The following is a 25,306-nucleotide window of genomic DNA, read 5'->3' as shown; positions in this document are numbered from 1 at the left end:
GTCTGGGATTCGAACCTGTATCTACGCTATTTAGCGACTTCCAGAGAGGTCCATCCACGGCGCTGTTTCGCCTCTGCGGGTCCTAGACTCCCCCGGCCTCTCGGCACCGTCCTACAATGGAAAACGTCCTTGGAAAACGCTGACAGAGCCTTTTGAGCCTCGGCCGCACCCGTCACCGGCGCAGCAGGCGGAAGTATCGGGCAGTTGGCCGGAAGTGGAGCTGTGAGGTCTGGGTGTTGCTGGTGGAGTGGCGGTGGCGCGGAAGCTCGCGGGATCCAGGGTCTGGTGTTGCGGCGCCCGTGTTCACCAGGCTCAGGTGAGTGGCGGCGGCCGCGGATGAGGACTCGGCGGCCGCTCCCTGTCCACCTGGGCCTTGGCCGCCTCTCCCGTCCTGGGCGGCGCAGGGCCGGGCGCTTCCGGGCCCGGGCTGCGGACTCCTCTCGCAGGCCCGTTTAGGCAGAATGTCGGCGACCCCGCCACCCCAGAGTTCTGTGACCTTGGACAATCGGTTCGCCTGAATCTTGACTTTTCCTCTGTGAGACGGAGATGATCACTGCCTGCCTCACAGGGCTGTTGTGGGAATCCAGTGAGGTGTTTTGCGGCACTTCGTTACCACACTTAACACGTGCACGCGACCCACTCAGGGATCTGGAGATGGGGTCTGTAGGTCTGGGGTAAGGTTCGAGATGACGCATTCCTGACCAGCTTCCAGGTGAGGCTGATGCCGCTGGTCCGCAGGCCCCTACGGTATTTTGCTTAGTACCCGGGTCAACTTGAGCCTTCAGTAAATACCAATACAGTGTATATCCTGTCCCCGTTTGTAACAGACGGTTTTTAGTTGCACATACCTAAGGTCGTTATTGATGTCTTCCTCCCTTTTCTCTCCAGAGGTAAGAAAAATAATTGCCCTTTCTCTTCCCGTACAAATCATGACACAGCTCTTCTGTCCTGACTCAGGGAGCTTTGGGCCCTCTTTAAACCAGTTAAACTCTTCCACTTCCTCAGGTCATGCTTCATTGCCTACTCACTGTAAACCCTTGGACAGTGAGTGCTTCTTCCTATGGAGCTGGCAGCCAAGTGCTTTAGCACCAACGTGTCTGGTGTTCTGTGCTCTAGTCATTTGTTGCAGCTGGAATGTGAATTCCTATTTTCTGCCCTTGGCTCACACTCGGTGAGTAGTAAGAAAGCCGCTTTTCCAGAACTAGATTGTACAACTCACTGCTCTGAATGGCCTCAGGCAAGCTCTGGCTTGATTTCACTACTGCCTGGGAGATCAAAATGAAATATGGAGACTCAGTGTTGCATAATGCAACAGAGAAGGTGAGGCCTTTGGGAGTTGTGCAGGTCTAGTTTATTTGACGGTATGGTTTTCTTCCCCATCTATTGCTTTAGCAATCCTTTAGCAGTTCCATTCACATGGGCTGAGAGGACCTGAGTGTCTGCTCTCTGTTGCTATTCCCAGAGATTTTCTTTTCTTTTTTCCCTTCCTTCCTTCCTTCCTTCCTCCCTCCCTCCCTCCCTCTGAGGGAGAGAGAGAGAATCTCAAGCAGGCTCCATGCCCAATGCAGAGTCCAACACATGGGGCTCGATCTCACCACTGTGAGATCATGACCTGAGCTGACACCAGGAGTCAAACATTTTACCAACTGAACCACCACCCAGGTGCCCCACATACCCAGAGATTTTCTAAAGACAGAGTGTGTGGAATCCTTTAAGAGCAGCGGCTCTAACAATCATCTGTGGGGCCTTCTTGCCATTCTGATAGAGGAATAGCAGAGTCTTAGAAGGGGAGGAAGGGCTATATAAACTAAAAAAAAAAAGTTTCACAGATAATTGTGGTGTGCTGTTTTCTCTGATAAGAGTGGAAACTAGAATGAAGTGAAGGGGTTGGGCTGTTAGAATTGATTTTGGTTTGGCTTAACTCTGGGTGATACTTACGTCGACCTAAACACCTTAGCACTGGTGTTTGACCTTTGTCGTGGCAGTAGTGGTAGATCCCTGTCTTGTAGGCTCTGCTCCAGTGTGGAAACTGAAGCACAGAAGAGTCTAGCCCCGTTAGCATTTGCGTTAACAGCTAAGGATCCTTAGGTCAGTCACTAAGCCCTCACCAGGAGCATTAAACTTGGTAGACTCTTAACACTTAGAGGAAGTTAGTTTTCTGGGTTTTTTTTTAATTCTCAGGGTTGCTCAACAAATTATTTGCTAAGACAAGATTAGAGTTTGAAGTATTCATTTATTTGTGGCAATTTTAACAGGACATAGGAGGGTTAAACCTTTCTAGCAAAAGGATGGAAATCAGAATTCAGAGAGGTCTAGTAACTGGTGAATTAAATATGCTGAGAGTGTTATATACTTAATCTACAGTTAGCATGGCTGTCTTCCACCGTCTGGCTCCCTTCCTCTAACTTCTGGACTGTAGTTTAGAATGAAGCTATTCGGCCTTGCTCAGACCTGTACCTGGAAGGTGGAAAGGTAAGATTCCTCACTCCTGTGAAATTACATCATTTAGGGTGGTTGGACAGTGCCAGGGGTCTCTGAGGCTCCGTTCTGGTTTGTTAAGACCCCTAAAGAGAGATGGGGAAGAGGATGTACATGTGGCACTTAAACTAGGAAAGGAGCTTTGTGCTGATGTCACATGTCTTTGAACCTCTAGAGAATGTGTCAGGCATTATTGATTGGGCATCTGTCTCATACCATTCCCTTTCCAGCTTTTTTTGGGATTCTCTGGGAGTCCTTAAGTAAGGAGCTAACTCTCTCGGCTGTGCTTTCTCTATGTAGGCAACACATCCAGACAGCCTCTCCTTCGCAGTGCCTTTTCTCCTCACTGTTTTGCTTTATTGGTTCTGTATCTTCTGTGTGTTTCTTTCCCTTTCTTTCCCACAGCACTCAAGACCAGACTTCCAAAGTGATTATATTTCAGGCATATATTTGTAGATATGGTGTCTATACAGTTACACTAAAACTTGCAAGGTGAAAAAGTAAGTAGCTACTGTTTGCCATTTGCAGTTGGCTCTTCATGCCTCTACGATCCTTTATTTTGTCATCATTTCTGTTACTGGGCATTCATAAAGAAATTCGAGGGGCGCCTGGGTGGCTCAGTCAGTTAAGCTTCGGACTCTTGATTTCAGCTCAGGTCATGATCTCATGGTTCGTGGGTTCGAGCCCTGCATCAGGTTGTGCGCTGACCGTATGGAGCCTACTTGGAATTCTCTCTCTTTCTGACCTTCCCCGCTCGCTTGCTCTCTCTCAGAAATAAACAAACGCTTAAAAAGAAAACAGTAGTTCTATAGACAGTAGGAATTACTTGGGCTAGAAAAACTTTTCAACGTTTTGCTTGAAACTTAACGTTACTTTCTTTGAATACTGATTGTCTTCTTGAAGAATACCTTAATTTCCTGTTAGTACATGCATTTTGCAGATTTAATTTTTGTCAAAGTTGTACATGATTTACACAGTCACATAGTTTGATGGACTTATAACACTAAATATTCCCTTTCTCCTTTTTTTTTTTTATGGTGATCTGCGATCAGTGATTATGTCTTGCTGAAAGCTCAGATGATGCTTAGCAATTTTTAGCAATAAAGTATTTTATAATTAAGATAGGTGTGTTTTTTAGATATAATGCTATTGCACACTTGACAGACTGCAGTATGGTGTAAACATAACTTTTCTGTGCACTGGAAAACCAGAAAATTCCTTTGACTCACTTTATTGTGACACTCACTTTATTTCAGTAGTCTGGAACTGAATAGCACTATCTCAAGGTAACGCCTGTATTAGAGGTGAGAGGGGCTTTTGATTTCACCCAGTTCAAACCCACCAGCTCCCTGGCATCTGGAAACCCTGTAGGTTGGTCAGGGTCCTCCCCACTTCTTTGTCTGGAATTTGACTGTTCTTGGCTAGAGTACACCAGCAATGTGGGTTTGGAATCAGACGATCTTTGATGTCAAACCCCACTCCATCCCTTAGCTGTGTAACCGTCAGCAGGTTCCTTAACCTTGTGAAGTCTCCTTTTCCTCATCTACAACATGGAGACCATAAAACCTACGTTACAGAGAGGTTGTAAGGATTGGAACTATATGCAGATAAAAAACCTCATAGTAGGCTCGCACAGAGGAGGCCCTAAGATAATTGTGGCTGTTGTTTTTTCCATCTTGGGACTTAACCTGTATTTTAGCACTTCAAAAAGAACCACATTAATTCGAAATGCAGACTCTCTGTCACCGAAACAGAAACATTAATGTTCAAGGAAATGGTTCTTTTTTCATTTGAGGAGTATGCACAGTAATTTTATTCATTAAATACGCTTAGGTAGTATTGATTGAAGTAATTTAAATTATTTAATGTACTTTTATTTATTTATTTATTTTTAAAAGTTTATTTAGGGGCGCCTGGGTGGCTCAGTCGGTTGGGCGTCCAACTTCGGCTCAGGTCATGATCTCACAGTTCGTGGGTTTGAGCCCCGCATCAGGCTCTGTGCTGATAGCCTGGACTGCTTCGGATTCTGTGTCTCCTTCTCTCTCTGCCCCTCCCCCACTCATGCTTTGTCTCACTCTGTTTTTCAAAAATAAATAAATGTAAAAAAAAAAAATTTATTTATTTTTGAGAGAGAGTGCGTGTTTGCAGGGGGAGGCAGAGAGACAGGGAGACAGAAAATCCCAAGCAGGCTCCATGCTGTCAGTGCAGAGCCGCATGTGGGGCTTGAACTCATGAACCATGACATCATGACCTGAGCCAAAATCGAGAGTCAAGGGGCGCCTGGGTGGCTCAGTCGGTTAAGCGTCCGACTTCGGCTCAGGTCATGATCTCATAGTTCGTGGGTTTGAGCCCCGCGTCGGGCTCTGTGCTGACAGCTCAGAGCCTGGAGTCTGTTTCAGATTCTGTGTCTCCCTCTCTCTCTGCCCCTCCCCTGTTCACTCTGTCTCAAGAATAAACAAAAAAAAATTAAAAACAAACAAACAAAATCGAGAGTCAGATGGTTACCCTACTGAACTACCAAGGTGTCCCTAATGTGTTTTAAAATTATATTGTTTGGGATGCCTGGGTCACTCAGTCGGGGAAGCATCCGACTTCAGCTCAGGTCATGATCTCACAGTTTGTGGGTTCAAACCCCATATCAGGCTCTGTGCTGACAGCTCGAAGCCTAGAGCCTGCTTTGGATTCTGTGTCTCCCCCTCTGTCTGTCCCTCCCCTGCTCATGCTCTGTCTCCCTGTCTCTCTCACTCTCTCTCTCTCTCTCTCTCTCTCTCTCAAAAATAAACATTAAAAAAACTTTTTTTTAATAAAAAATAATATTATTTATCAGGATGGCTGGGAGGCTCAGTCGGTTGACTCTTGATTTCAGCTCAGGTCATGATCCCAGGGTTGTGGGATGGAGCCCCGTAACAGGCTCTGTGCCGAATCTGGAATTCTGCTTGGAATTCTCTCTCTCCCTCTGCACCTCCCCCCTCTCCCCCTTCTAGGGCGTGTGCACACTCACTCTCTCAAATAAAAATGAAATAAAAAAAATTATATTATTTATAAAGGTATTTGTTAAATTCATATACTCTTCTGTATTAACAGTTTCAATGCCAATAAAGAAGGAAAAGTTAATTTATCAAAGATATAATGGAAAGTCTCCCCACAAAGAAGTTATATAGTTCCTTTCCTTTCATATAAGTGTATTTTAGGTGATGGCACTCATTTGCGTTCTGTTTGTTCCAATGAGTATTTGTATGTGCATTTTCTCGTGTTGATGCTTGCCACACACTTATCCTGTAAGCCAGCCCCCTCCTTCTGGATGGACACTTATATTGTTTTCAGTTTTTTTTTCTTAAACATTTTATTTTTAAGTAATCTACACGTAATGTGGGGCTTGAACTTACAATCCCAAGATTCAAATTGCACACTCTGCCGACTCAGCCAGCCAGGCACCCCGATTTTTTGCTTTAGAGTAGCACAGATATTTTGTTAAAAAAAATAAAATAAAATAAAAAAGTTTTGCTCCATCCCCCCCCCCCCGCCCAGTTATTTCTTCCGAACTAGTTCCCAAGGTGTGATGAAGGTCTACAGATTTGAACAGTTGGTCGAGCACCCGACTCTTTTTTTTTTTTTTAACGTTTATTTATTTTTGAGACAGAGAGAGACAGAGCATGAACGGGGGAGGGGCAGAGAGAGAGGGAGACACAGAATCCGAAGCGGGCTCCAGGCTCTGAGCTGTCAGCACAGAGCCCGACGTGGGGCTTGAACTCACGGACCGTGAGATCATGACCTGAGCCGAAGTCGGACGCTTAACCGACTGAGCCACCCAGGCGCCCCTGAGCACCTGACTCTTGATTTTGGCTCAGGTCATGATCCCAGGGTTGTGGGATTGAGCCCTGTATCAGGCTCTGCTCAGAGCGTAGCACCTCCTTGAGATTCTCTGTCTCTGTCTCTCTCCCTCTCCCCCTCTCCCTCTCTTAAAAAAAACAAAAAACAGAGGGGTAGATTTGGGCTCCTGGACCATAGTTTGCTGACACCTGGTCTGTAACACCTGGACCCATAGATTGAAACTTGGTAGACGGAATGGTCCACAAGGTCATAGTAAAGATGTAAACGTATAAAGATTTCATGTAAAAGAATTCTCCTCTGGTTCACAAAGAAAGTAGAGCATACATTCCTACCATCCACAGAAGCCTGTGTAGCTCACAAAGCCACTGGCCTGCCCTGTGGTCACCTGGTTCTCATGCTATGGCCTCTGGAAGGAAGAAGAGGTTGACAGGGGAGTTGGGCAGGTATTTCAGAAAGTCACCCTTGCGCCCTCAGAACCCGCAGGGGATTCTGTGCAGCAACAACCCTGTCAAGTCCACATCTTGGCAGCTCAGGGCTCACTGGGTTTTGCTTGTCAGGCGTTGGCATTTATCAAGTGGGAGGAAAGCTAAAAGCCTTTAGAGAAAGCAAGAGTATAGCAGAGTCTGTTTCGTAGGCTCTCCTGGTTTCTACCATGGGGGAAAGTGGGACCTGCACTGCTAGAGGCAAGATTTCAGCACCTGACTCCCTGGCAGCATTGCTAATCAGCTGCCTCCAGAGGAAAGCTGTGCTGCTCCCCTTCCACGTCAGCGGGGCAGGCGTGTGAGTTGGTGTTTCCTGAACCGTGAGCCCAGCTTTGAGATGCTTTTTGCTTCCCACCCATGAATTGACAGCAGAGCTTCAGGCTGCTGCCTTCTGCCACCAAAATGAGTTTTTGAGTATATGTCCTAAATGCGTGCCTCTCTGCGATAGTGGTTCAAAGTCTGTGATAAGTCGCCTGGACAGGAGAATAGGCATCTTCTGGCAGGTGCAGGAGCAGCATTAGAAAACAGTTGAGTAAGGTGTGGGAAATGAGCATTAGAAAACAATTCTGTAGTCAAAAGTTTCATGCTTAGGAACAAGGAGGGTTATTGTGGGTATAATGAATTAAACTTTACATCAGGTCCCGCTTTTTACTTTTGGTGTTAGCGCAACAGCTTTAACCAACTTTCTTATTCTCCCAAGTGGGCCCTTTATGCATTGATATCAAGGAGAAGCAGCTTGTAGCCTTGATGTATGCTGTCTTGTCATTTGGGCATTCGCTAGCATTGAACTTACTTGAGTGGACAGCAATGTAGTTTAATCCATTTCTTATAATGTGTAAATTTTGGTATTGTGATAGGTGGAAGCCACTTATTCTTCATCTACCCTTTTTTCAGTATCTGGCACCACCAATTCTGGCCCAGTCATTTGTGACCCATGGCTCTTGCGATATGCCGAAGATTTCCAGGTAGTTTCTGTGGAACGCCTCCCTGTCCAGCTCTAATCAAGCACCATGTAAACAAGAAATTGCCTGGACAAACCTGTAAGGACTGTGTTCTGACTGCCAAAACGATCAGTACTGACACCAGAACAACAGCCACTCTCAAGTTGTTAAAACCTTTAGGATATCGAGCGTTTTGCAGTCCTTTTGCCTACAGCACAGCCCGAAGTGTGACATATTGGAATGTGGGAAGCTACACACAGCCGAGGGGACAGGAGCCTCCAGAACACAGCGGCTTCTGCCATCCTGCCAAAAAAGTTGAGAACATTCATAGCATTTCCTCCTCTCAGAGGATCCTGATGACCAGCAGTGCCTTCCCAGGTTTGGAATTCAGCAGGACTTCTGCCTCTAAGGCCAGCACGTTGAAGCCGGGCTCACACAGGGCTGCGGGAGTTGAAGAGGATATAGAAATTTTTGATTCCTTTGAAGACCCCCGAGGTTTCCTACAGCTAAGACCAGAGTACCGGCTTCACAGCTATAACAGATCTGAGACTTGCCAGCCCCTGTGTGTGTCGGAAGGTGAATTAATTTTGCACAAAGTCACAGTTCATCAAGATAATCTCCAGCCTCAAGTCATTGCTGATTATTTCTGTAAGCTGAGCTCTTTGCCTGCAGAGCAGCATCCTGTTTTGCTGTCCAGCACCAGCTTTGCTTTGCTCTGCCAGCTGAGTGTGAAAAACATACAGTTCTTTGATGTCCCGGAGTTGATCAGTATTTTGAAGGCCTTTGTCAGTTTGGGAATCCCTCACTCCCATTCAGTGCTAGGTGTGTATGAAATCAGATTTTGCAGTAAGGTGTGGGAGATGAGTCTGGATCAACTTCTCTTGGTGGCTGATCTCTGGCGAAACTTGGGTCGCAGAGTACCTCGGTTTTTAAAAATCTTTTTTAGTTATCTTAATCTGCACTGGAAAGACCTATCCTTGTCCCAGCTGATTCACTTAATTTATATTATAGGTGAAAGTCGTCAGGCACCCCAAGACCTAATGCAAAAACTGGAATCATTGATTCTCAAGTACATAGATTTGATCAACTTAGAGGAGGTTGGTACAATCTGTTTGGGGTTCTTTAAATCAAGTAGTAATCTCTCTGAATACGTCATGCGGAGAATTGGAGACTTGGCTTGTGCTGACATGCAGCATCTGAGCAGTTATGCCTTAGTGAATATTCTTAAGATGTTCCGTTTCACTCACGTGGATCACGGAAATTTCATGAAGCAATTTGGCCAGATTGCTCCTCAGCGAATTCCTTTTCTAGGAGTTCAGGGTGTCATGCACCTGACTCTTGCTTGCTCAGCCTTACGCATCCTGGATGAAGGGATAATGAATGCTGTGGCTGCTTCTTTGCCCCCAAGGGTGGCATATTGCCGAAGTAAAGATGTTGCCAAGATTCTGTGGTCATTTGGAACTCTGAATTATAAGCCACCCAATACAGAAGAGTTTTATTCTAGCCTGATAAATGAGATTCACAGAAAGATGCCTGAGTTCAGTCGATATCCAGAACACCTGCTCACCTGCCTGCTGGGCCTGGCATTCTCTGAGTACTTTCCATTAGAGCTCATCAATTTTGCTTTGAGTCCAGGGTTCGTCAAGTTAGCTCAGGAGAGAAGTAAGTTTGAACTCACTAAGGAGCTATATACTCTTGATGGTACCGTTGGCATCGAGTGTCTAGATTACAGAGGCAATCGTCTTAGTGCTCACCTTCAGCAAGAGGGGTCGGAAATGCTGTGGAATTTAGCAAGGAAGGATATGTGCTCAAAGCCTGAATTCCTGGAAGCTCTCTTTTTACTAGAGAACATGTTGGGTGGGCCCCAGTACATCAAACACCATATGATTTTGCCTCATACCCGATCTTCTGACTTAGAGGTCCAGCTTGATGTTAACATGAAGCCATTACCCTTTAACAAAGAAGCCATACCAATTAAGGATGAAGCCACATTAAGGCTTAAGCATGTGGGAGTCAGCATTACAGATGATTTGATGAATCAGCTACTAAAAGGGAAATCAAGAGAATGTTTCCAGGGAGAGATTGCATCAGAGACTGAACAGCGGGAAAGGGAATTAGAGAACGCACCTATACCTTTGGGGACCTCCCTTTGCAATGTGGCAGACAGATTGGGGGCTATGGAGATGGCTGGCCCTTGTCCCCCAGCTTGCACGCAGGCCCCACAAGTGAAGCTGGCTATTCAGTTGACAAATAAAAACCAATACTGCTATGGTTCCAGGGATCTGCTCGGACTGCACAATATGAAGAGGCGGCAGCTGAATCGGCTTGGGTACCGTGTAGTAGAGGTATCCCACTGGGAATGGCTCCCACTATTGAAACGAACTCGCTTAGAAAAGCTGATGTTCCTCCATGAGAAAGTGTTCACCTCTGCTCTCTGAAGGGCTTTCAGGGACATTGTTACTCATAAAGGCTATCGAGGTATACTATGCAAGGTGTTGGGAAACAGTTACAAAAACCAGCATGTAGGTTTGGTAATAAAATCATCTGTTGAAGAGACTTAGTTGTGCTCTTGTCAATGGCAGAGTGAAGTTTGTGTGTTACATGAATTAATTGTAACCTGGCCCCATTGTACAAGTTGTTGCTAATTTGTGCAGGTAACTAATAAACATCGTAAATTCCCTATTTTCAAGTAAGTCCTGTCTTATTTTTCTTCCTCTGTTTACTGGCCTTATGATTATTTTGAATTTGTAAGATAAAAGGGTAGTCAGACATTGTCAAAGCTAATTTTTAAAAAATGGTTTTCATATAGTTTATTTTATAAGAATCTCTTGGGGTGCCTGGGTAGCTCAGTCGGTTAAGCATTCAACTTCGACTCAGGTCATGATCTCACAGTTCATGAGTTTAAAGCTCCATGTCGGGCTCTGCGCTGACAGCTCAGAGCCTGGAGCCTGTTTCAGGTTCTGTGTCTCCTCTCTCTGCCCCGCCCCTGCTTGTGTTCTCTCTCAAAAGTAAAAAGTAAATAAATAAACATTTAAAAAAATAAGAATCTTTTACAGCTTAATTTACATTTCAAGATTCCCCCCCCCCCCCCCAACCAACCATGTTCTCTTCACACTCTTTAAAGTCTCATTCTCCTTTAGATTTGGTTGGTTATCCTTAGTTGCTGGTTCTTCCTGTTTTAAACAGCAAGGATTAATGTCATTATCTTAGCTTAATTAATGTCATTCTCTTAGCCCCCCTTCTTCTGCATTTCTACTTCTCTTGAGTAAGTTCTCCCTCTCCCCACCCTTCCTCTGGGATATTGTCTTTCTAAAATTGGACTTAGAAGAGTAGAATTAAATGACTGCCTGTTGGGCCATTGATTACCAAATCTGATGACCGGGTAGAACGTTGTTCATGACAAGTAACTCAGACAAGAAGGAAATGCATTGCCTCCCATGAGGTGGGCTTCAGGTTTGGTTGCATTAGAGTTGCAAGCATAAAGAGATTGTATACATAGACTCTATATATTTGTATGCAACTTAATACAAGTAACCTTTGTAAACATTTGGGATCTGTGAGAATTTTAAAAAGGATCCCTGCCCCCATTATTTAGGCCTCCTCTCAAAGCCCGCTTCCCTGCCTGTGCTAAAACAGTACTCCCAGTGGCTTGTGTTTGTGCTCTGTCATCTTCAGTTTCATTTTCCTCACCGCACTCAGCATCAGAAATTACTCTTTATCTGTTTACTTATTACTTTCCCTGTTGGAAGGTGGCCCTTTGAGTTAACTTTGTCTAGTTAACTAGTTAATTTGTCTCCGGCGCCTTGAATGGGTCCTGGCACAGAGATGATAATGTTTAGTGAGTATGGCGTGGGAATTCAGAGTGGCTGGGCTTTGCTGGAGAGTTGGGGTGGAAAGAAGGCAGAGGGTGAGGCTAGAGAGGTAGAGCAGATCTGGGTCACAACTAACAGCATTGCTAAAGAGCCTAAGTCTGTAGGGACTGGATTTTTTTTAAAGGAGTTTTAAGTCAGCATAATTGGGCAGATTCATGTTGTAGAACGGTTAGGTTAAAATAATAGAACTAGATTGAGGGTGGGGGTGCATGAGATACATCAGAATATTTCACAAATGTGTGCAACAGCTCAGGTGAGAGATAATGAGGGCCAGAACTATGGAATGGCAAGTCTGAGTTTCAGAGATGTTTGGAAGGGGAAAAAGGCAAGACTTGCTAATTGGGTGGATTAGGGGATGATGATTTTGGTGCCTACATTGATACGGAGTCCTCAACTAAAATTGGAACCAAAGCAGGAAAGGTGTTTGGTTAGAGGGTTAATCTGTGCCGGTCATGCTAAGATGAGCCTCCAGGCAGAAATCTCCAGGCTGGGGTCTCAAATGGGGATGAGGACAGGTGGCTGTCAGAACCACAAGTGAGTGAAGTTGCCTGGGACAGGCGGGAGGGAGGTTATTGTGGGTTGGGGAGCAGGGGAGAGAAGATAACCAAGAATAGAATACCAGCATTCTGGTATTCTGGTAGGGAGGACCAAGTAAAGGGGACCCAGTGGTAAAGACAACAAAAGAAGATATAATTAGACTTCAGGAAAAATGGTAGCATAGAAGTTTGTCAAGGGTCCCCAAACCACCCTCACTAGAAGGATTCACGGAACTCAGGAAAGCTGTTACATTTACAGTTACAGGTTAATTACAATGAAAGGCTACAGATTAAAATCAGCAAAGGAAAAAGGCACATAGTGTGGAGTCTGGGAGAGACCAGGCACAAGCTTCTGGTTGTCCACTTCCGGTGGAGTCGTGGACAGCTCTTAATTTCATCCCAGCAATGATGCCATTTTACCAATACTGCCGACCAGGGAAGCTCACCTGAGCCTGCGCAGGGTTTTTATTGAGGGGCGTCTGTCATGTAGGCATGGAGTACCCACGTGGCTGACCTCATTTGGCCCCCATCCCTCTCAGAGGGCCAACTGATAAAGCATGGCCCAAGGCCCCCACTATTGGTATAAACTGGTGTGGCCCAAGGTCTCAGGTGTATGCAGACAGTCTTAACATGAAGGATGTTCAAAGAGTTTAGAGATTATCCCTAAGGAGCTGGTGAAGGGCCAGTTTTTTTGGAATGTGCAGGATTTGAACAGACCAAACCTGCTGAGTTAAACTTTTGCTGCACAGAAGCCAATGGGAAAGGAGAATATTGCAAAAAGGAGACAATTTGCACCATGTCAGTTGCTGGGGAGAGAGCAGTTAAGGCAAGAACCAGAAATCTCCAGTAAATTTGGCAACTTGGACATCACTGATGGCATTAACAATAGCAGTTTGAGTTGGATTGTTAGGGCAAAAGCCAGACACTCCTGTAAAATAATGAGAGTTAAGGAATGGGTTGCAAATGCTGATACACTCCTTGAGAACTTTTGAAGAGAAGGGGAACCTTGAGCAGGATGCAGAGTGAGACTAGGATCGCCAGATGAAACACAGAATGCCTAGTTAAGTTTGAATTTCAGATAAGTAACGGATAATGTTTTGTGGTAAAAAACAGATAAAATTGGCCATTTTGTAGAAAAGTGCGTCATTCAGTGACAGTGCATTGATGGTGTTGTGCAACCAATCACCACTATCTAGTTCAAGAACATTTTTTCACCCCAAAAGAAAACTCCATACCCATTAAGCAGTGATTCCACATACGCCCCCCCCACACCCACCGCACCCCCAGCCCCCACCCCAGACCCTGTCAATTACTAATCTGCTTTCTGTCTCTGTGGATATGCCTATTTTGGATATTTCGAAAAAGTGGAATTATATAATATGTAACCTCTTGTGTGTGACTTCCTTTACTTAGTGTAATATTACCAAGATTTATCCATGTTATGGTATATACCAGTATTTCATTACGTACAGCTGAATAACAGTGCGTTGTGTGGGCATACCCTGTCTTATCCATTTATCAGTTGATTGACACTGGGTTTTTCTACTTTTTGGCTATTGTAAATAGTGCCGCTGTAAACATTTATGTGCATGTTTTACTTGAACACCTGTTTTCAGTAGTTTGGGTATATACCTAGGAGTGAAATTGCTGACTTATATGTTAATTCTATATTTAACTTATTGAGGAACTACCAGACTTTTCCACAGTGGCTATACCATTTTACATTTCTAGCAGCAAGGTATTAGGGTTCCACTTTCTCCACATCTTTGCTAACACTTGTTATTTTCTGTGTTTTCTTTTTTTTTCTTTTTTCTTTTATTTTTGAGAGACCGAGTATGAGTGGGGAGGGGCAGAGAGAAAGGGAGACACAATCAGAAGCAGGCTCTAGGCTCTGAGCTGTCAGCACAGAGCCCGACGCGGGCTCAAACCCACGAGCTGCAAACCCACCTGAGCTGAAATCAGAGGCCCAACCGACTGAGCTATCCATGCACGCATGTGTTTTATTTTTTAATAGCCATCCTAGTGAGTGTGGAGTGGTATGTCATTGTGGCTTTGATTTGTATTTCCCTAGTGACTAATGGTGCTTATCATCTTTCTCTCCCTCCCTCCCTCCCTCCCTCCCTTCCTTCCTTCCTTCCTTCCTTCCTTCCTTCCTTCCTTCCTTCCTTCCTTCCTTCCTTCCTGTCTTTCTCCATGCCCAGTGTGGGGCTTGAATTCATGACCTTGTGGTCAAGAGTCACACACTCTACTGTCTGAGCCAGCCAGGTGCCCCTAGCATCTTTCAATCTTACCAATACCGAGTCTCTAGTCCATGAACAGAGATGGCTTTCTATTTATTTAGGTCTTCTTTAATTTCTTTCAGTAACATTTTACAGTTTTCAGTGTAGAAGTCTTGTACCTCCTTAGTTACATTTATTCCTAAGCATTTTATTCTTTTTAGTGCTATTGTAAATGGAATTTTTGTCTGTATATCTTTATGAATTACTCATTGCTAGTGTTTAGAAATATGGATGATTTATCCTGCATTTTTGCCTAATTATTTTATTAGCTATAAGAGTTTTTGTGTGTGTGTTGATTCTTTAGGATTTTCTACGTACAGGATCATATAATCTTTGGATAGAGAGAGTTTTGCTTTTTTCTTTCTACTTTCCACCTTTTTATTTTTCTTGCCTACTAGTGAGAGCTTCTTGTATGAAATTGAATAGAATTGTTTCTGAGCTTATGGGGAATTCTTTAAGTCTTTCACCGTGGAGTATATCAGCTGTGAGTTTTTCATGAATGCCCTTTATTATGTTAAGGAAGTTCCTTTCTGAGTTTGCTGAATGTGCAATAAAGAATTTTTTGGCGTAGGTCACAATAATACATAGGACATTCTTATACTAAAAGAAAATAATCCATTGTTTATCTGTTTTCAGATTTAAGTGGATACTTTTTATCTTTATTTGCTAAATTGCAACACTGAGAAAAATACAGCACCAAGGCAAGGTTTGTTTTGTTTTGTTTTAATGTTTATTTATTTTTGAGAGAGTGTGAGCCAAGGAGGGGCAGAAGATCCAAAGTGGGCTTTGCACTGAGAGCAGTGAGCCCAGTGTGGGACTCGAACTCACCAAACATGAGATCATGACTTGAGCTGAAGTTGAACGCTCAACCTGCTGAGCCTCGGCAAGGTTTTTTGAGGGGACTGTTGAGGGCAGAAGAAACTTGAATGTTGCTTACCTGTTGAGGAAAGGTCCAGTAGTCAGAGATAAGCTGAGGATTCAGGAGAGAGGCAAGAACAGATGGAATAAGGTTCAAGGGTCAGGTTTGTAAATGAAGAGCATAGCTGCTTCAGCTGGGTTTCCATAGAATTTTGCTGGCACTGCTATTAAGGTGATGAGTAAGTGGTATTAGAATCTTTGGTTCAGGTCCTTGTTTTGAGACTGTGGGTCTCTTAAAATTAAGAGACCCATCTGTGCCTTGTTTTGAGCCTATGCGTTTCTTAAGAGTAAAAGTTGTATCTACCTGTGCCTAGCAGTATGCCTTGCACATATTAAGCCCTTGAAGGGCGAATGGGCTCCAAGCACCTAAGATTACAAGCTGCAAACTTCTGGGTGCACACCTGTGTTCTGGTTGGTCTTCTGTGCACCTCTCATTGGTGGATGACTGTGTGGGATGTGCGGGGACAGCTGTCTTTCATTATAACCAGCTCTAAGAAAAATGCACACAAGTCACATTTTTTTTCATGGATGGACAAGTAACTCAATTTAGAAATTATAAGAAGTATTGTACTTCTGTAAAAGCTGAAGTGCCCAATTTGTAAAATTGCTCAGTGCATTGGTATTCCACCCACTCTATGAGGTTAAATGCTTTTCTCTTATTTGACAGGTAATCTTTTCTTCTTTTTTTCCCTCTGTAACCTGTTTGAGCCTAGTCTTTAAAATATGTCTATCTGCCAGAATTACTTTCCATTACGTTTTTGTGAGACTCAAAAATCCGGTTGTATAACTCAGCTATGGCACTTTTTAGGCCAAAGGAAGATGGATGCTAAGGTGTTCAGAAAGTGTCATGGTCACCTTATTCTCTTCTGAATCATGCCTCCACACTTGCGTACCCTCCTGTTCTGAGTCCTCAACCACAAAAAGGTTTACTTAGCTGCTTCAAGCGCCAAGGAAGCACAGATTGAAACCTTCCAGATAGGATGAGCAACTGGTTCCACTTTGGGACCTGGGACTTTTCTGGTGTTAGCACAGAAAGTTCTGCATTGGAAAAGCCCTTAGTCCAAGATAGACTGCATGGTTGATCACCCTACCTTTGGATCCCTTCCCAGCCCTTCCCTTTCCCTTTCTCTTATTCAGCCTGCAATCCTGGGAAGCAGAGGAGAAAGGTCTGCCTCCACCTGGTCATCCAGTTCTATAGAGACTCTAAGCTGCAAGAAATACCCTGAACATTGCATCTAGAGCCTCGGTCCTCTCGGATATCTTCCTGTACCCCAGGAACCCAGTGCAATTGTTTAACTACTTACATGTACTTTAAACACACAAAAAGGAAAATAGAGTAGCCCACCACTCTAATCTGTTGCATATTTTAAATTTCTGCATGGCCACCATTACCTCCCAAATTATTCATGTGTACATATTCCTAAATACAGATTTTTAACAAATGTGTGATCATAATACTTCTGTTTTGTGTCTCTAAAATTTTATATATAGTTTTGTAATTTTTCTTCATAGACAGTATTTATCATTTTAGTGGCAGGTACACCAAGAATAAACGTGTCACTCAAATATGTCTTACGGTGTGGGTAGTGGGATTCACTGGACTTTTCACTTGACCCTAGAAACCCATTTTTGGTCTTAGATCTGGGTAAAGAATTTTAAGACTTCCATGGTAATAGAGATTTGGACTTAGGAGCACCTAAATCCTGGCTGGCTCAGTAGGTAGAGCATGCAACTCTTGATCTTGGGATTGTAAATTCGAGCCCCACATTGGGTGTAGAGATTACTTGAAAGTAAAATTTTCAGGGGCACCTCGGTGGCTCAGTCGGTTGCAAGCCTGACTTTGATTTCAGCTCGGGTTGTGGGATCGAGCCCTGCGTCGGATTCTGCTCTGAGTGTGGAGCCTGCTTAAGATTCTCTCTCTTTCCTCCTCTCTCCCTCTCCCCAGCTTGTGTTCTCTCTAAAATAATAATAATAAGAAAATAAAATCTGTAAGATAAAAGGCTTCTTAGAGGAGTGTACCAGGGATTCTTGTGATGGAATCTTTTGTCTTGACTGTGGTGGGGATTACACAAATCCATACATGCGATAATATTGCATAGAACTGAATACACAGGCAAAATGCATGAGTGCATGTAAACTGGGGAAATTGAATAAGATCACAGATTGTGTCATTGCCAGCTTCCTGGTTGGGATGCTGTGCTGTAGCTATGCAAGATGTTACCATTAGGGAAAACTGGTTAAAGGGTACATGGAATCTCTGTATTGTTTCTTACAACTGCACTTGAATCTGCAATGATCTTAAAATAAAAAGTTTAATTAAAATCTCTGAAAAGAAAAGATTTCTTTGGGGTGCCTGACTGGCTCAGTGGGTGGAGAATGCAACTCTTAATCTCAGGGTCATGAGTTTGAGCCCCATGTTTGGGAGTAGTTTACTTAAAGAAAAAAAAAAGACTTCTTTGGAGGGTAGCTTTGAAATCCTTGTAAGATTGTAATATGTTATACATAGTTCAGTTTACTCCTTCCTCCTCTTTAAGAATACCCCTCCCTCAAAAAAAAAAAAAAAATGGTAACAATAAAGGAAGAAAATGCCCAGGGAGGGAGAAACTAAGATTCCTAGTTTATTTCTAAGTAGTTTGTACTTTGATACTCATCTTTGATGCCTTCCGGAAGCCATTTGCAAAGATAGCCCCTGAGGTAGTACATAGAGGGAGCTGGAACCCCTTGAAGGGTGAATTGCCTCTAAGTGCTTCGGAATTGCTTTGTCATCTAGGAGGTTAATGGCAGGCTTTTCATTAGTGTCAGTTCTTTCCCCAGGTTGTAAGCCTTCTATGACTTCCCTCTGGCCGGTAGCTTTCAAACTTTTTTTTTACGGCAGAACTTAGTAAGAAATGCCTTTTATATCAAAACCCAGACTAATAGGGGTGACTGGCTGGCTCAGTCAGTACAGCATGTGACTCTTGATTTTGGGGTCGTGAGCTCAGGCTCCACGTGGTGTATAGAGATTACTTAAGGAAGAAACCCAGATTGATAGAAATACAGTTTCAATTATATATCTGAAACAAGTTTTGTAAAACACTGCCCGCCTTCATGTATGATACACTCTGACTCTATTCTACTGAATTTTTTAAAATTCTGGCTGTGTCTCAATAATGTGAGTTCTTGATTCTTCATCTGCAATTTGGGGGAAAAAACACTGCCTCAGACCACCAAGTAAAGTAGTCTAAAGCCCGTTAGCGTCACATTCAAAGCCCTGCCCATCTCAGTGCACCTGCCTCTCCAGCCCTGCCTCCTCTTCCTCTTCTAGCTGAGCGGCATAGTCCACATTTTCTAAATCAGTCTCACAGTCCCATCTCTATGCCTTTGCTGCTACAGGTCCCTCTCCCTAGTGTCCTTCCCCTGTTGTTCCAGTTCTTACCTCCTGGCTCCCATAGTCCAGCACATGTTGTCCAATGTACAATTAGTATGTAGCATCTGTCCCATCTCAGAGTTGTCATGATGTCAGGCATGTGTCTTAGCTGTCTCCAATTCAGACATTACTTCTGTGAATTCTTCCCTGAATTCCGGGTATACTTTTGGCCAGTATTCTTACTTTTTTTTTTTTCATCAAAAGCCACAATAAGAAATTTTATATTGGATCTAGTATATAATTTGTTATATGTATTTGTATAAAACTGAAGCAAAGTTTCACGAAGGTAGGGTTGCCAGGCTGGCCCAGTTGGTGGAGCGTGCAACTCTTGATCTTGGGGTTGTGAGTTCAAGCCCTACTTTGGGTATAGAGATTAGTTAAAAATCTTAAAGTTTCATGAGGGGCACCTGGGTGGCTTAGGTCATGATCCTGTGGTTTGTGGGTTTGAGCCCTGAGTTGGGATCTGCTCTGCTTGGGATTCATTTTTTTTTTTCTCTCTCTCTCTCTCTCTGTCTCCCCTTCTTCCCCCTCTGCTGCTACCTCTCTCTCTCTCTCTCTCTCAGAAATAAACATTTAAAAAAAAGTTTCATGAAATAATTTCCATATTATGTGCACTTTGATATTTTATATTCTCTTTCAGTTAATATTTCTTTCCTTCAACCCATAACTTGATTTCAAAACCACAAACTGAAAAACATTCACTTAGACCATCCTTCCTACTCTGAATGTCATTTGCAGAGAGCTCTGTTATAGACTCTTACGTTCCATAATCACTGTTGGAAGGAGGTCCATCGTGCCTCAAGACTTGAGGACAGGACCATTTCGTTTATTTTTTTCTTTTCCTTCTCTTCTTTCACTTGCTTTCACAAGACTTGTAGAGAATATTTATTGCAGTATTTTTTCATAGTGAAAAATTACAAACAACATAGGTAATAGAGCAATGGAGAAGCAAGCTGTTTTAGTCGTGCAGTCGAATGCTGTGAGTAAACTAGAAATCCACATTTGAGCATGGAAAACCTTGGATGAATCATGCTGAATGGAAAGCCAGTCGTGACATGGTGTGCCTGTTATAATACCCTTAAGGTACGGTAAAAATATACAAGACTACTGCATACCAATGCTGATTTGAATGAGAGACACGGAACTTCAGATAGAGCTTATCTCTTGGTAAAAAAAAGGAGAGGAAATAGGATTAGTGGTGGCTTTTGTTTGTATCTTTTTTTTTTTTTTTAAAGAGAGAGCTGTGGCAAGTGCAAGCTCCAGTTGGGGTAGGGGGCAGAGGGAGAGAAAGAATCTTTAAGCAGGCTCCATGATCAGTGCAGAGCCTGATGCAGACTTGGCCATGAGACCATGACCTGAGCCTAAATCAAGAGTTGGATGCTCAATAGGGGTGTCTGGGTGGCTCAGTCGGTTGAGCGTCCAACTTCAGCTCAGGTCATGATCTCACAGTTTGTGGGTTTGAGCCCCACGTTGGGCTCTGTGCTGACAGCTCAGAGCCTGGAGCCTGCTTCGGATTCTGTGTCTCCCTCTCTCTGCCCCTCCCCAGCTTGCACTCTGTCTCTCTCTCTCTCTCAAAAATAAACAAACATTTTAAACAATTTAAAAAAAAAAGAGTTGGACGCTCAACCAACTGAGCCACCCAGGCACCTCTGTATCTTTTCAAGTTTGTTCTTAACACTGAAATGAGAAGCAAATGTGGCAAAATGTTTACATTTACTAAATCTAGGTGGTGGGTATAAGAGTGTTTACTATAGTCTTTACCTTTTTAATCTGAAATATTTTGTTTAAAAAAAGAAAAAAAAATCACTGTAATGAAAATTGACTTGTATGGTTTTTTTTTTACACATTTTATTTTATTTTTTAATTTTTAAAGTTTATTTATTTATTTTGAGAGAGCACAAACAGGGTAGGGGCAGAGAGAGGAGAGGAGAGAAAATCCCAAGCCAGCTCCGCACTGTCAATGCACAGCCCCATGTGGGTCTTGAACCCATGAGCCACCAGATCATGACCTGAGCTGAAATCAAAGGTCGGATGCTTAACCAACTGAGCCACCCAGGCACCCCATAAGATTTTATTTTTAAGTGATATTTATACCCAACATGGGGCTCAAACTCAACCCCAAGGTCAAGGGTCACATTCTTTACTGACTAAGCCAGCCAGGCATCCCATTTTAAAAGATAGATAGATGTATATGTATATGTATGTATGTATGTATGTATGTGAGCTCTACACCCAACATGGGGCTCAAACTCACGATCCTGAGGTTAGGAATCACATGCTCTACTGACTGAGCCAGCCATAGAATTTACATGTATATTATCTGCTTATAAACCTGTATTATCTTGCTGTCTTATAAATACCTCTGTTGTCTGGCTCCAGGCTACTTCTCTGAACAGCAGGGCAGTTTAGCCATAATGCATGGCCCCTAGGTTATACTCAGACCCAGTCTCTCTTGTACTGAGATGCCAAATTTGGAAAAGGAGGCCCTCATTTTTAAGTATTTACTGGAGTAAATTTATAAGTAAATAAGTATTTGTGAGAGTTCATCATGTAACCTGTCATTTCCCAGGCAGGGCTGTGGAGAGCCTTCCTGGGTGAGGCTGTCTGCATTTTCAGTAAGTTGAGCCATTCTTTTTTTCCAGATTAAGCATTAAGGCTGGAGGCACTTGACCTTAAAAGGTCAGGAGTGTGGGAACCAGAGAGGTGCTAAGATCACACAAGACCTTTATGGAAGCCAGAGCCCTATAGAATCCTACAGTATTTGGACATCACTATTTCCCAAAGAAACATACTATCATTTGTAAGATGTTTTAAAAAGGGTCTGCCACTCTTCTTACATGGCACAGTACCTTGTTTCAATTTGATCTCCATTCTTCATTTGTTTCAGTCACATTTCCCCCCATTCTTCTTATTAATAGGCTTTATTTTTTTAGAGTGGTTTTAGGTGTACAGAAAAATCAAGCATATAATACAGAGAGTTCTCATATACTTCCTCTACCTTGCACCCAGTTTCTACTGTTAGTAACATCTTGCATTAGCATGGCACTTTTGTTACAATTGGTGCCTATATTGATACATTATTATTAACTGAAGTTCATAATTTACATTAAGGATCATTCAGTTGTATGGTGCTGTGGATTTTGACAGATGTGTAATGTCACATATCTATCATTACGATATCATACAGAATAGTTTCCCCACTTGACCATTTCATTGTCTAAGTTTTTGTTTAAATGTTCAGAGAGAGAGAGAGCGCGCGAGCATGCTCGGGAACAGGGGAGGGGGCAGAAAGAGAGGGAGAGAGAGAATCCCAAGCAGGCTCCGTGCTGCCAGCGCAGAGCTTGACTCAGGCTTCATCTCAGGAACTGTGGGATCATGCCCTGAGCCCAGACACTTAACCGGCTGAGCCACCCACGCATCCCCTGACCATTTAATTGTTATCTCATACTCCAGTGCCTAGTACCGGGCTTATAAGTGTATATGAATGGGCAGTAATATCTTGTCTAAAATTAAATATGAGCAATCAAATTCAGTAGAATTTGAAAAACATTTAAAGAACAATCTGCCACAACCACATAGAGCCTATCCTAGGAATAAAAAGATGGTTTAAAATTAGAAAAATGTGCCATCTCTCATTAGTCTGTCAGATAAGAAAAATAATAAAACTCAATATATAGAGAAATTCAGAATTCAAAGCCTATCCCTGATTTTCAAAAAACTCTGAAAATTAGCATGCTTTATTAGCATAAAAAGAATATTTCAATCAGCATTATTTCAAAGATGATACACTGGAAGCATTTTCTAATGGGAACAAAAACAAGCATGGCAGCTCATTATTTCATATAATTCTGGAAGTTCTAGCTAATGTCGTAAGATGAGAGACAAGTAAGAGTTACCATTTTGAGAAGGAGGCTCTCATTATTGAGACTGTAGACCCTCCCCGCAAAAAACCCCGACTGAAAATCTGTTAAAATCAATTGGTTTAATAAGCCAACTGAACACATAATGGATACCCAAATGAAAAAGTTTCCTATATATAGCAAACTGGTTATGAAAACTTACGGGATAAAAGGATCCTGTTAATAAATAGCCACCTTCACAAGAAGCATGCACGACCTCTTAAGAAAAAAGTCAGGGGTGCCTGGGTGGCTCAGTTGGTTGAGTATCTGACTTCAACTCAGGTCTGATCTCACTGTTCATGGGTTCGAGCCCCACGTTGGGCTCTGTGCTGATGGCTCAGAGCCTGGAGCCTCCTTCAGATTCTGTGTCTCCCTTTCTCTCTCAAAAAGAAACATAGAAAAAAAAAAAGTCAAAATCGTACTAAGACAAAAAAATCCGACTTAAGATTTTTATCTTAATATTCTAATAGTAAAAACTTGCCAGCAACCTAAATGTCCACCAAAAGAATGGTTTGTTGGTAATTTTACTCTCTCTTGTTCCATAATGATTTTAAGGTAGCTTTCACAATATATTTACACTATGACATAAAAATAAGTGAAGAATTCAGGCAAAGAGAAATATGGAGGGATGGGCCACAGGTTTATTCTGAGTTTTCTAGTGGCCAAAATAAAGGAAACATCATAATCAATTATATGATTCATATTCACACCATATAATATTGAGTTGAAAAAAAAAAAAACAACTGTTCCTAGTACTGAAACCAAAAAGAGAATTTTCTCATGGGTCTTAAAGAGAGGTTACTATGCAGAGTAAAGAGTGATCATCTTAACAACCTAATAAAACGGCAGCCATAGAGGTATTTCATTTTTAAAAAGTATTAATGTTTATTTATTTTGGGGGTGGGGTAGGAGCAGAGAGAAGGAGACAAGGATCCCAAGCAGGCTCCACACTGACAGCAGAGAGCCCAGTGTGGGGCTTGAACTCACGAACTGTGGGATCATGACCTGAGCCGAAGTCCGAGGCTTAATCGATGACAGAGCCTCCCAGGTGCCCCTAGAGGTGTTCCCTTCCCTGCTGATGGGCCACATGGAAGTAGTTGGTAAAGCTCTTTGTGGTGGGGTGAGGAGTGTGGTGAAGGTTGTGTCTGGGATTTGAACATGAGGATGATCCAGTACACTGCCCTGAAGAGCAGCTCAATGGGGAAGTACAGTATAGACAGTAAATTATGGTTCCCCGCTGATGTGTCATTGCCACCCTCATATCCTGTGAATTTTGGCAGATAGGCCACTACATTTTCATCATGTGTTACATTTATCTTTGCTACGGCTGAGGGTCCACACTCCTAAGCAGTCTGTCAGATGGTGATGTGGGACATGAATGCAGCAGCCACCAGGGGTGCCAGGCAGGAAGCAAGAGGTGCCACTTAAGCTGGCATGACAAGGAATTTAATGTGGATGGACTGAACAGTCTCCATAAATATTCTCTCAGATTAGATTCTGGTAAGTGCTGCGTCGAACAAACAGGCTGTGTCTGGTCAGATGCTTTAATGGTTGGCTAATGGAATTAACAACCTCTTGGAAAGGTTGAAAACCCTCATGAGGTAATATGCTCGAATAGAGGGCTAGCTTATCTAGATTTTCCTCACAAAACAATTTGAGGCTTGATCCAATACAAGTTGGAAGGGACAGTCAAGGTTTCCAAATTTCTACATTTAGAGCATAGCCACGTTAAGTTTGGGAGAATTAATTAAAAAAAAAAAAAAGAATGATACCAAAGCCTAACCTAAGTAAGAGGGGGGAAAAAAGTTGTAAGGTGTCCATGTAAGTTCCTGGTAAGTCCTTCAAGGTAAATGGTGTCCAAATAGATAGTAACCAGAGTTTGTTTGGAAGGTTTGGAATCTCAGTCCCAGCTTAACCTCTCTTTAAGCCACAGTTTCTTCATCTGCAAAAGAAAGATATTAGTAACCACTTTAGGGCTAACCAGTGGGTAAGATTAAAATGGAATGAAATTTCTGGTGGCCTCCTCTAAGCCATTTTATGTATGTGCCTTTCTAGCTGGAGTTGTTTTGCTGCTAGAGGGTCCTTGTGTCTTAACTCACTGGGAATCATTTGTGTTGGCTGAGAGTGCAGATAAAACCTTGTAAATTATCATATTGATTGGAGGGACAGTCCAGTTCTTCCCCTTTCAGGGGTCAGAGGTGGGATTTTTAAAGTTATGAGATGACTGGAGTTTGAAAGCCCTTGGACTCGTCCTCTCATCCTGGAGAGATGAGATCCTCTCATTCTGGACTCGTCCTGTCATCTCCAGTCCCTCCACAGGAGCAGGCATCTGGTGAGAGCTGAGCCGGGGTTAAAGGCAAAGTGCAGGCTGGTCCTGAGGGTGGTCACTTCTGGTCAATTTCATTTCACACTGCCATTTACAATTGAGTTGGGTCCTCAGATAATTTTGGAAACTTTTCTATTTGGCTTCATACTCACAGGTGAGCCCTTCATCATGGCTTGAGGAGGACCCCTACCCAACTTGTTCTGGTTCCGGCATTTAAGTTCTCAGATTAATTTCATGATATGTAGAATAAATCAAAGTTAGAAGACTGCAGTGTGAAATGTCCAAGAAGATAACAAGGAACTAGGCAGGTAAATGTTAGTGAAATCAGTGCCTCCCAC

General features: G+C 43.0%; 2 protein-coding genes across 8 annotated transcripts in view; both read left to right on the top strand.

The window, feature by feature from the left end:
* The first annotated feature begins 175 nt into the window (after positions 1-175).
* Positions 176-25,306, top strand: part of UBOX5 (U-box domain containing 5) — a 37,359-nt gene continuing 12,228 nt past the window's right edge. The window contains exon 1 of one of the 4 annotated variants that reach the window (XM_015078142.3): positions 176-316. The gene's annotated coding sequence lies outside the window, so the exon portion shown is untranslated. Of the gene's footprint in view, positions 317-2,370; positions 2,473-23,389; positions 25,277-25,306 lie in introns of those variants that run through there. The other 3 variants (XM_015078140.3, XM_015078141.3, XM_027069694.2) reach the window with 3 other exon arrangements.
* On the top strand, positions 177-10,425 carry FASTKD5 (FAST kinase domains 5). 4 transcript variants are annotated; one of them, XM_053200182.1, is made up of 3 exons: positions 208-316; positions 2,365-2,472; positions 7,686-10,425. In XM_053200182.1, exon 3 carries the CDS (start codon positions 7,726-7,728, stop codon positions 10,168-10,170), a length of 2,445 nt encoding a protein of 814 aa, XP_053056157.1. In that variant the 5' UTR covers positions 208-316; positions 2,365-2,472; positions 7,686-7,725; the 3' UTR covers positions 10,171-10,425. The 4 variants fall into 4 exon arrangements, with proteins under 4 accessions (XP_026925482.1, XP_053056157.1, XP_026925485.1 ...); XM_027069681.2 differs by lacking the exon at positions 2,365-2,472 and having other exon boundaries at positions 177-316; XM_027069684.2 differs by lacking the exons at positions 208-316; positions 2,365-2,472 and adding an exon at positions 323-712.

Source organism: Acinonyx jubatus, chromosome A3 (assembly GCF_027475565.1).
Source record: "Acinonyx jubatus isolate Ajub_Pintada_27869175 chromosome A3, VMU_Ajub_asm_v1.0, whole genome shotgun sequence".
Lineage (NCBI taxonomy): Eukaryota > Metazoa > Chordata > Mammalia > Carnivora > Felidae > Acinonyx > Acinonyx jubatus.
Note: the sequence above shows the minus strand (reverse complement) of the source record. Positions and strands in the feature narration are given on the sequence as shown.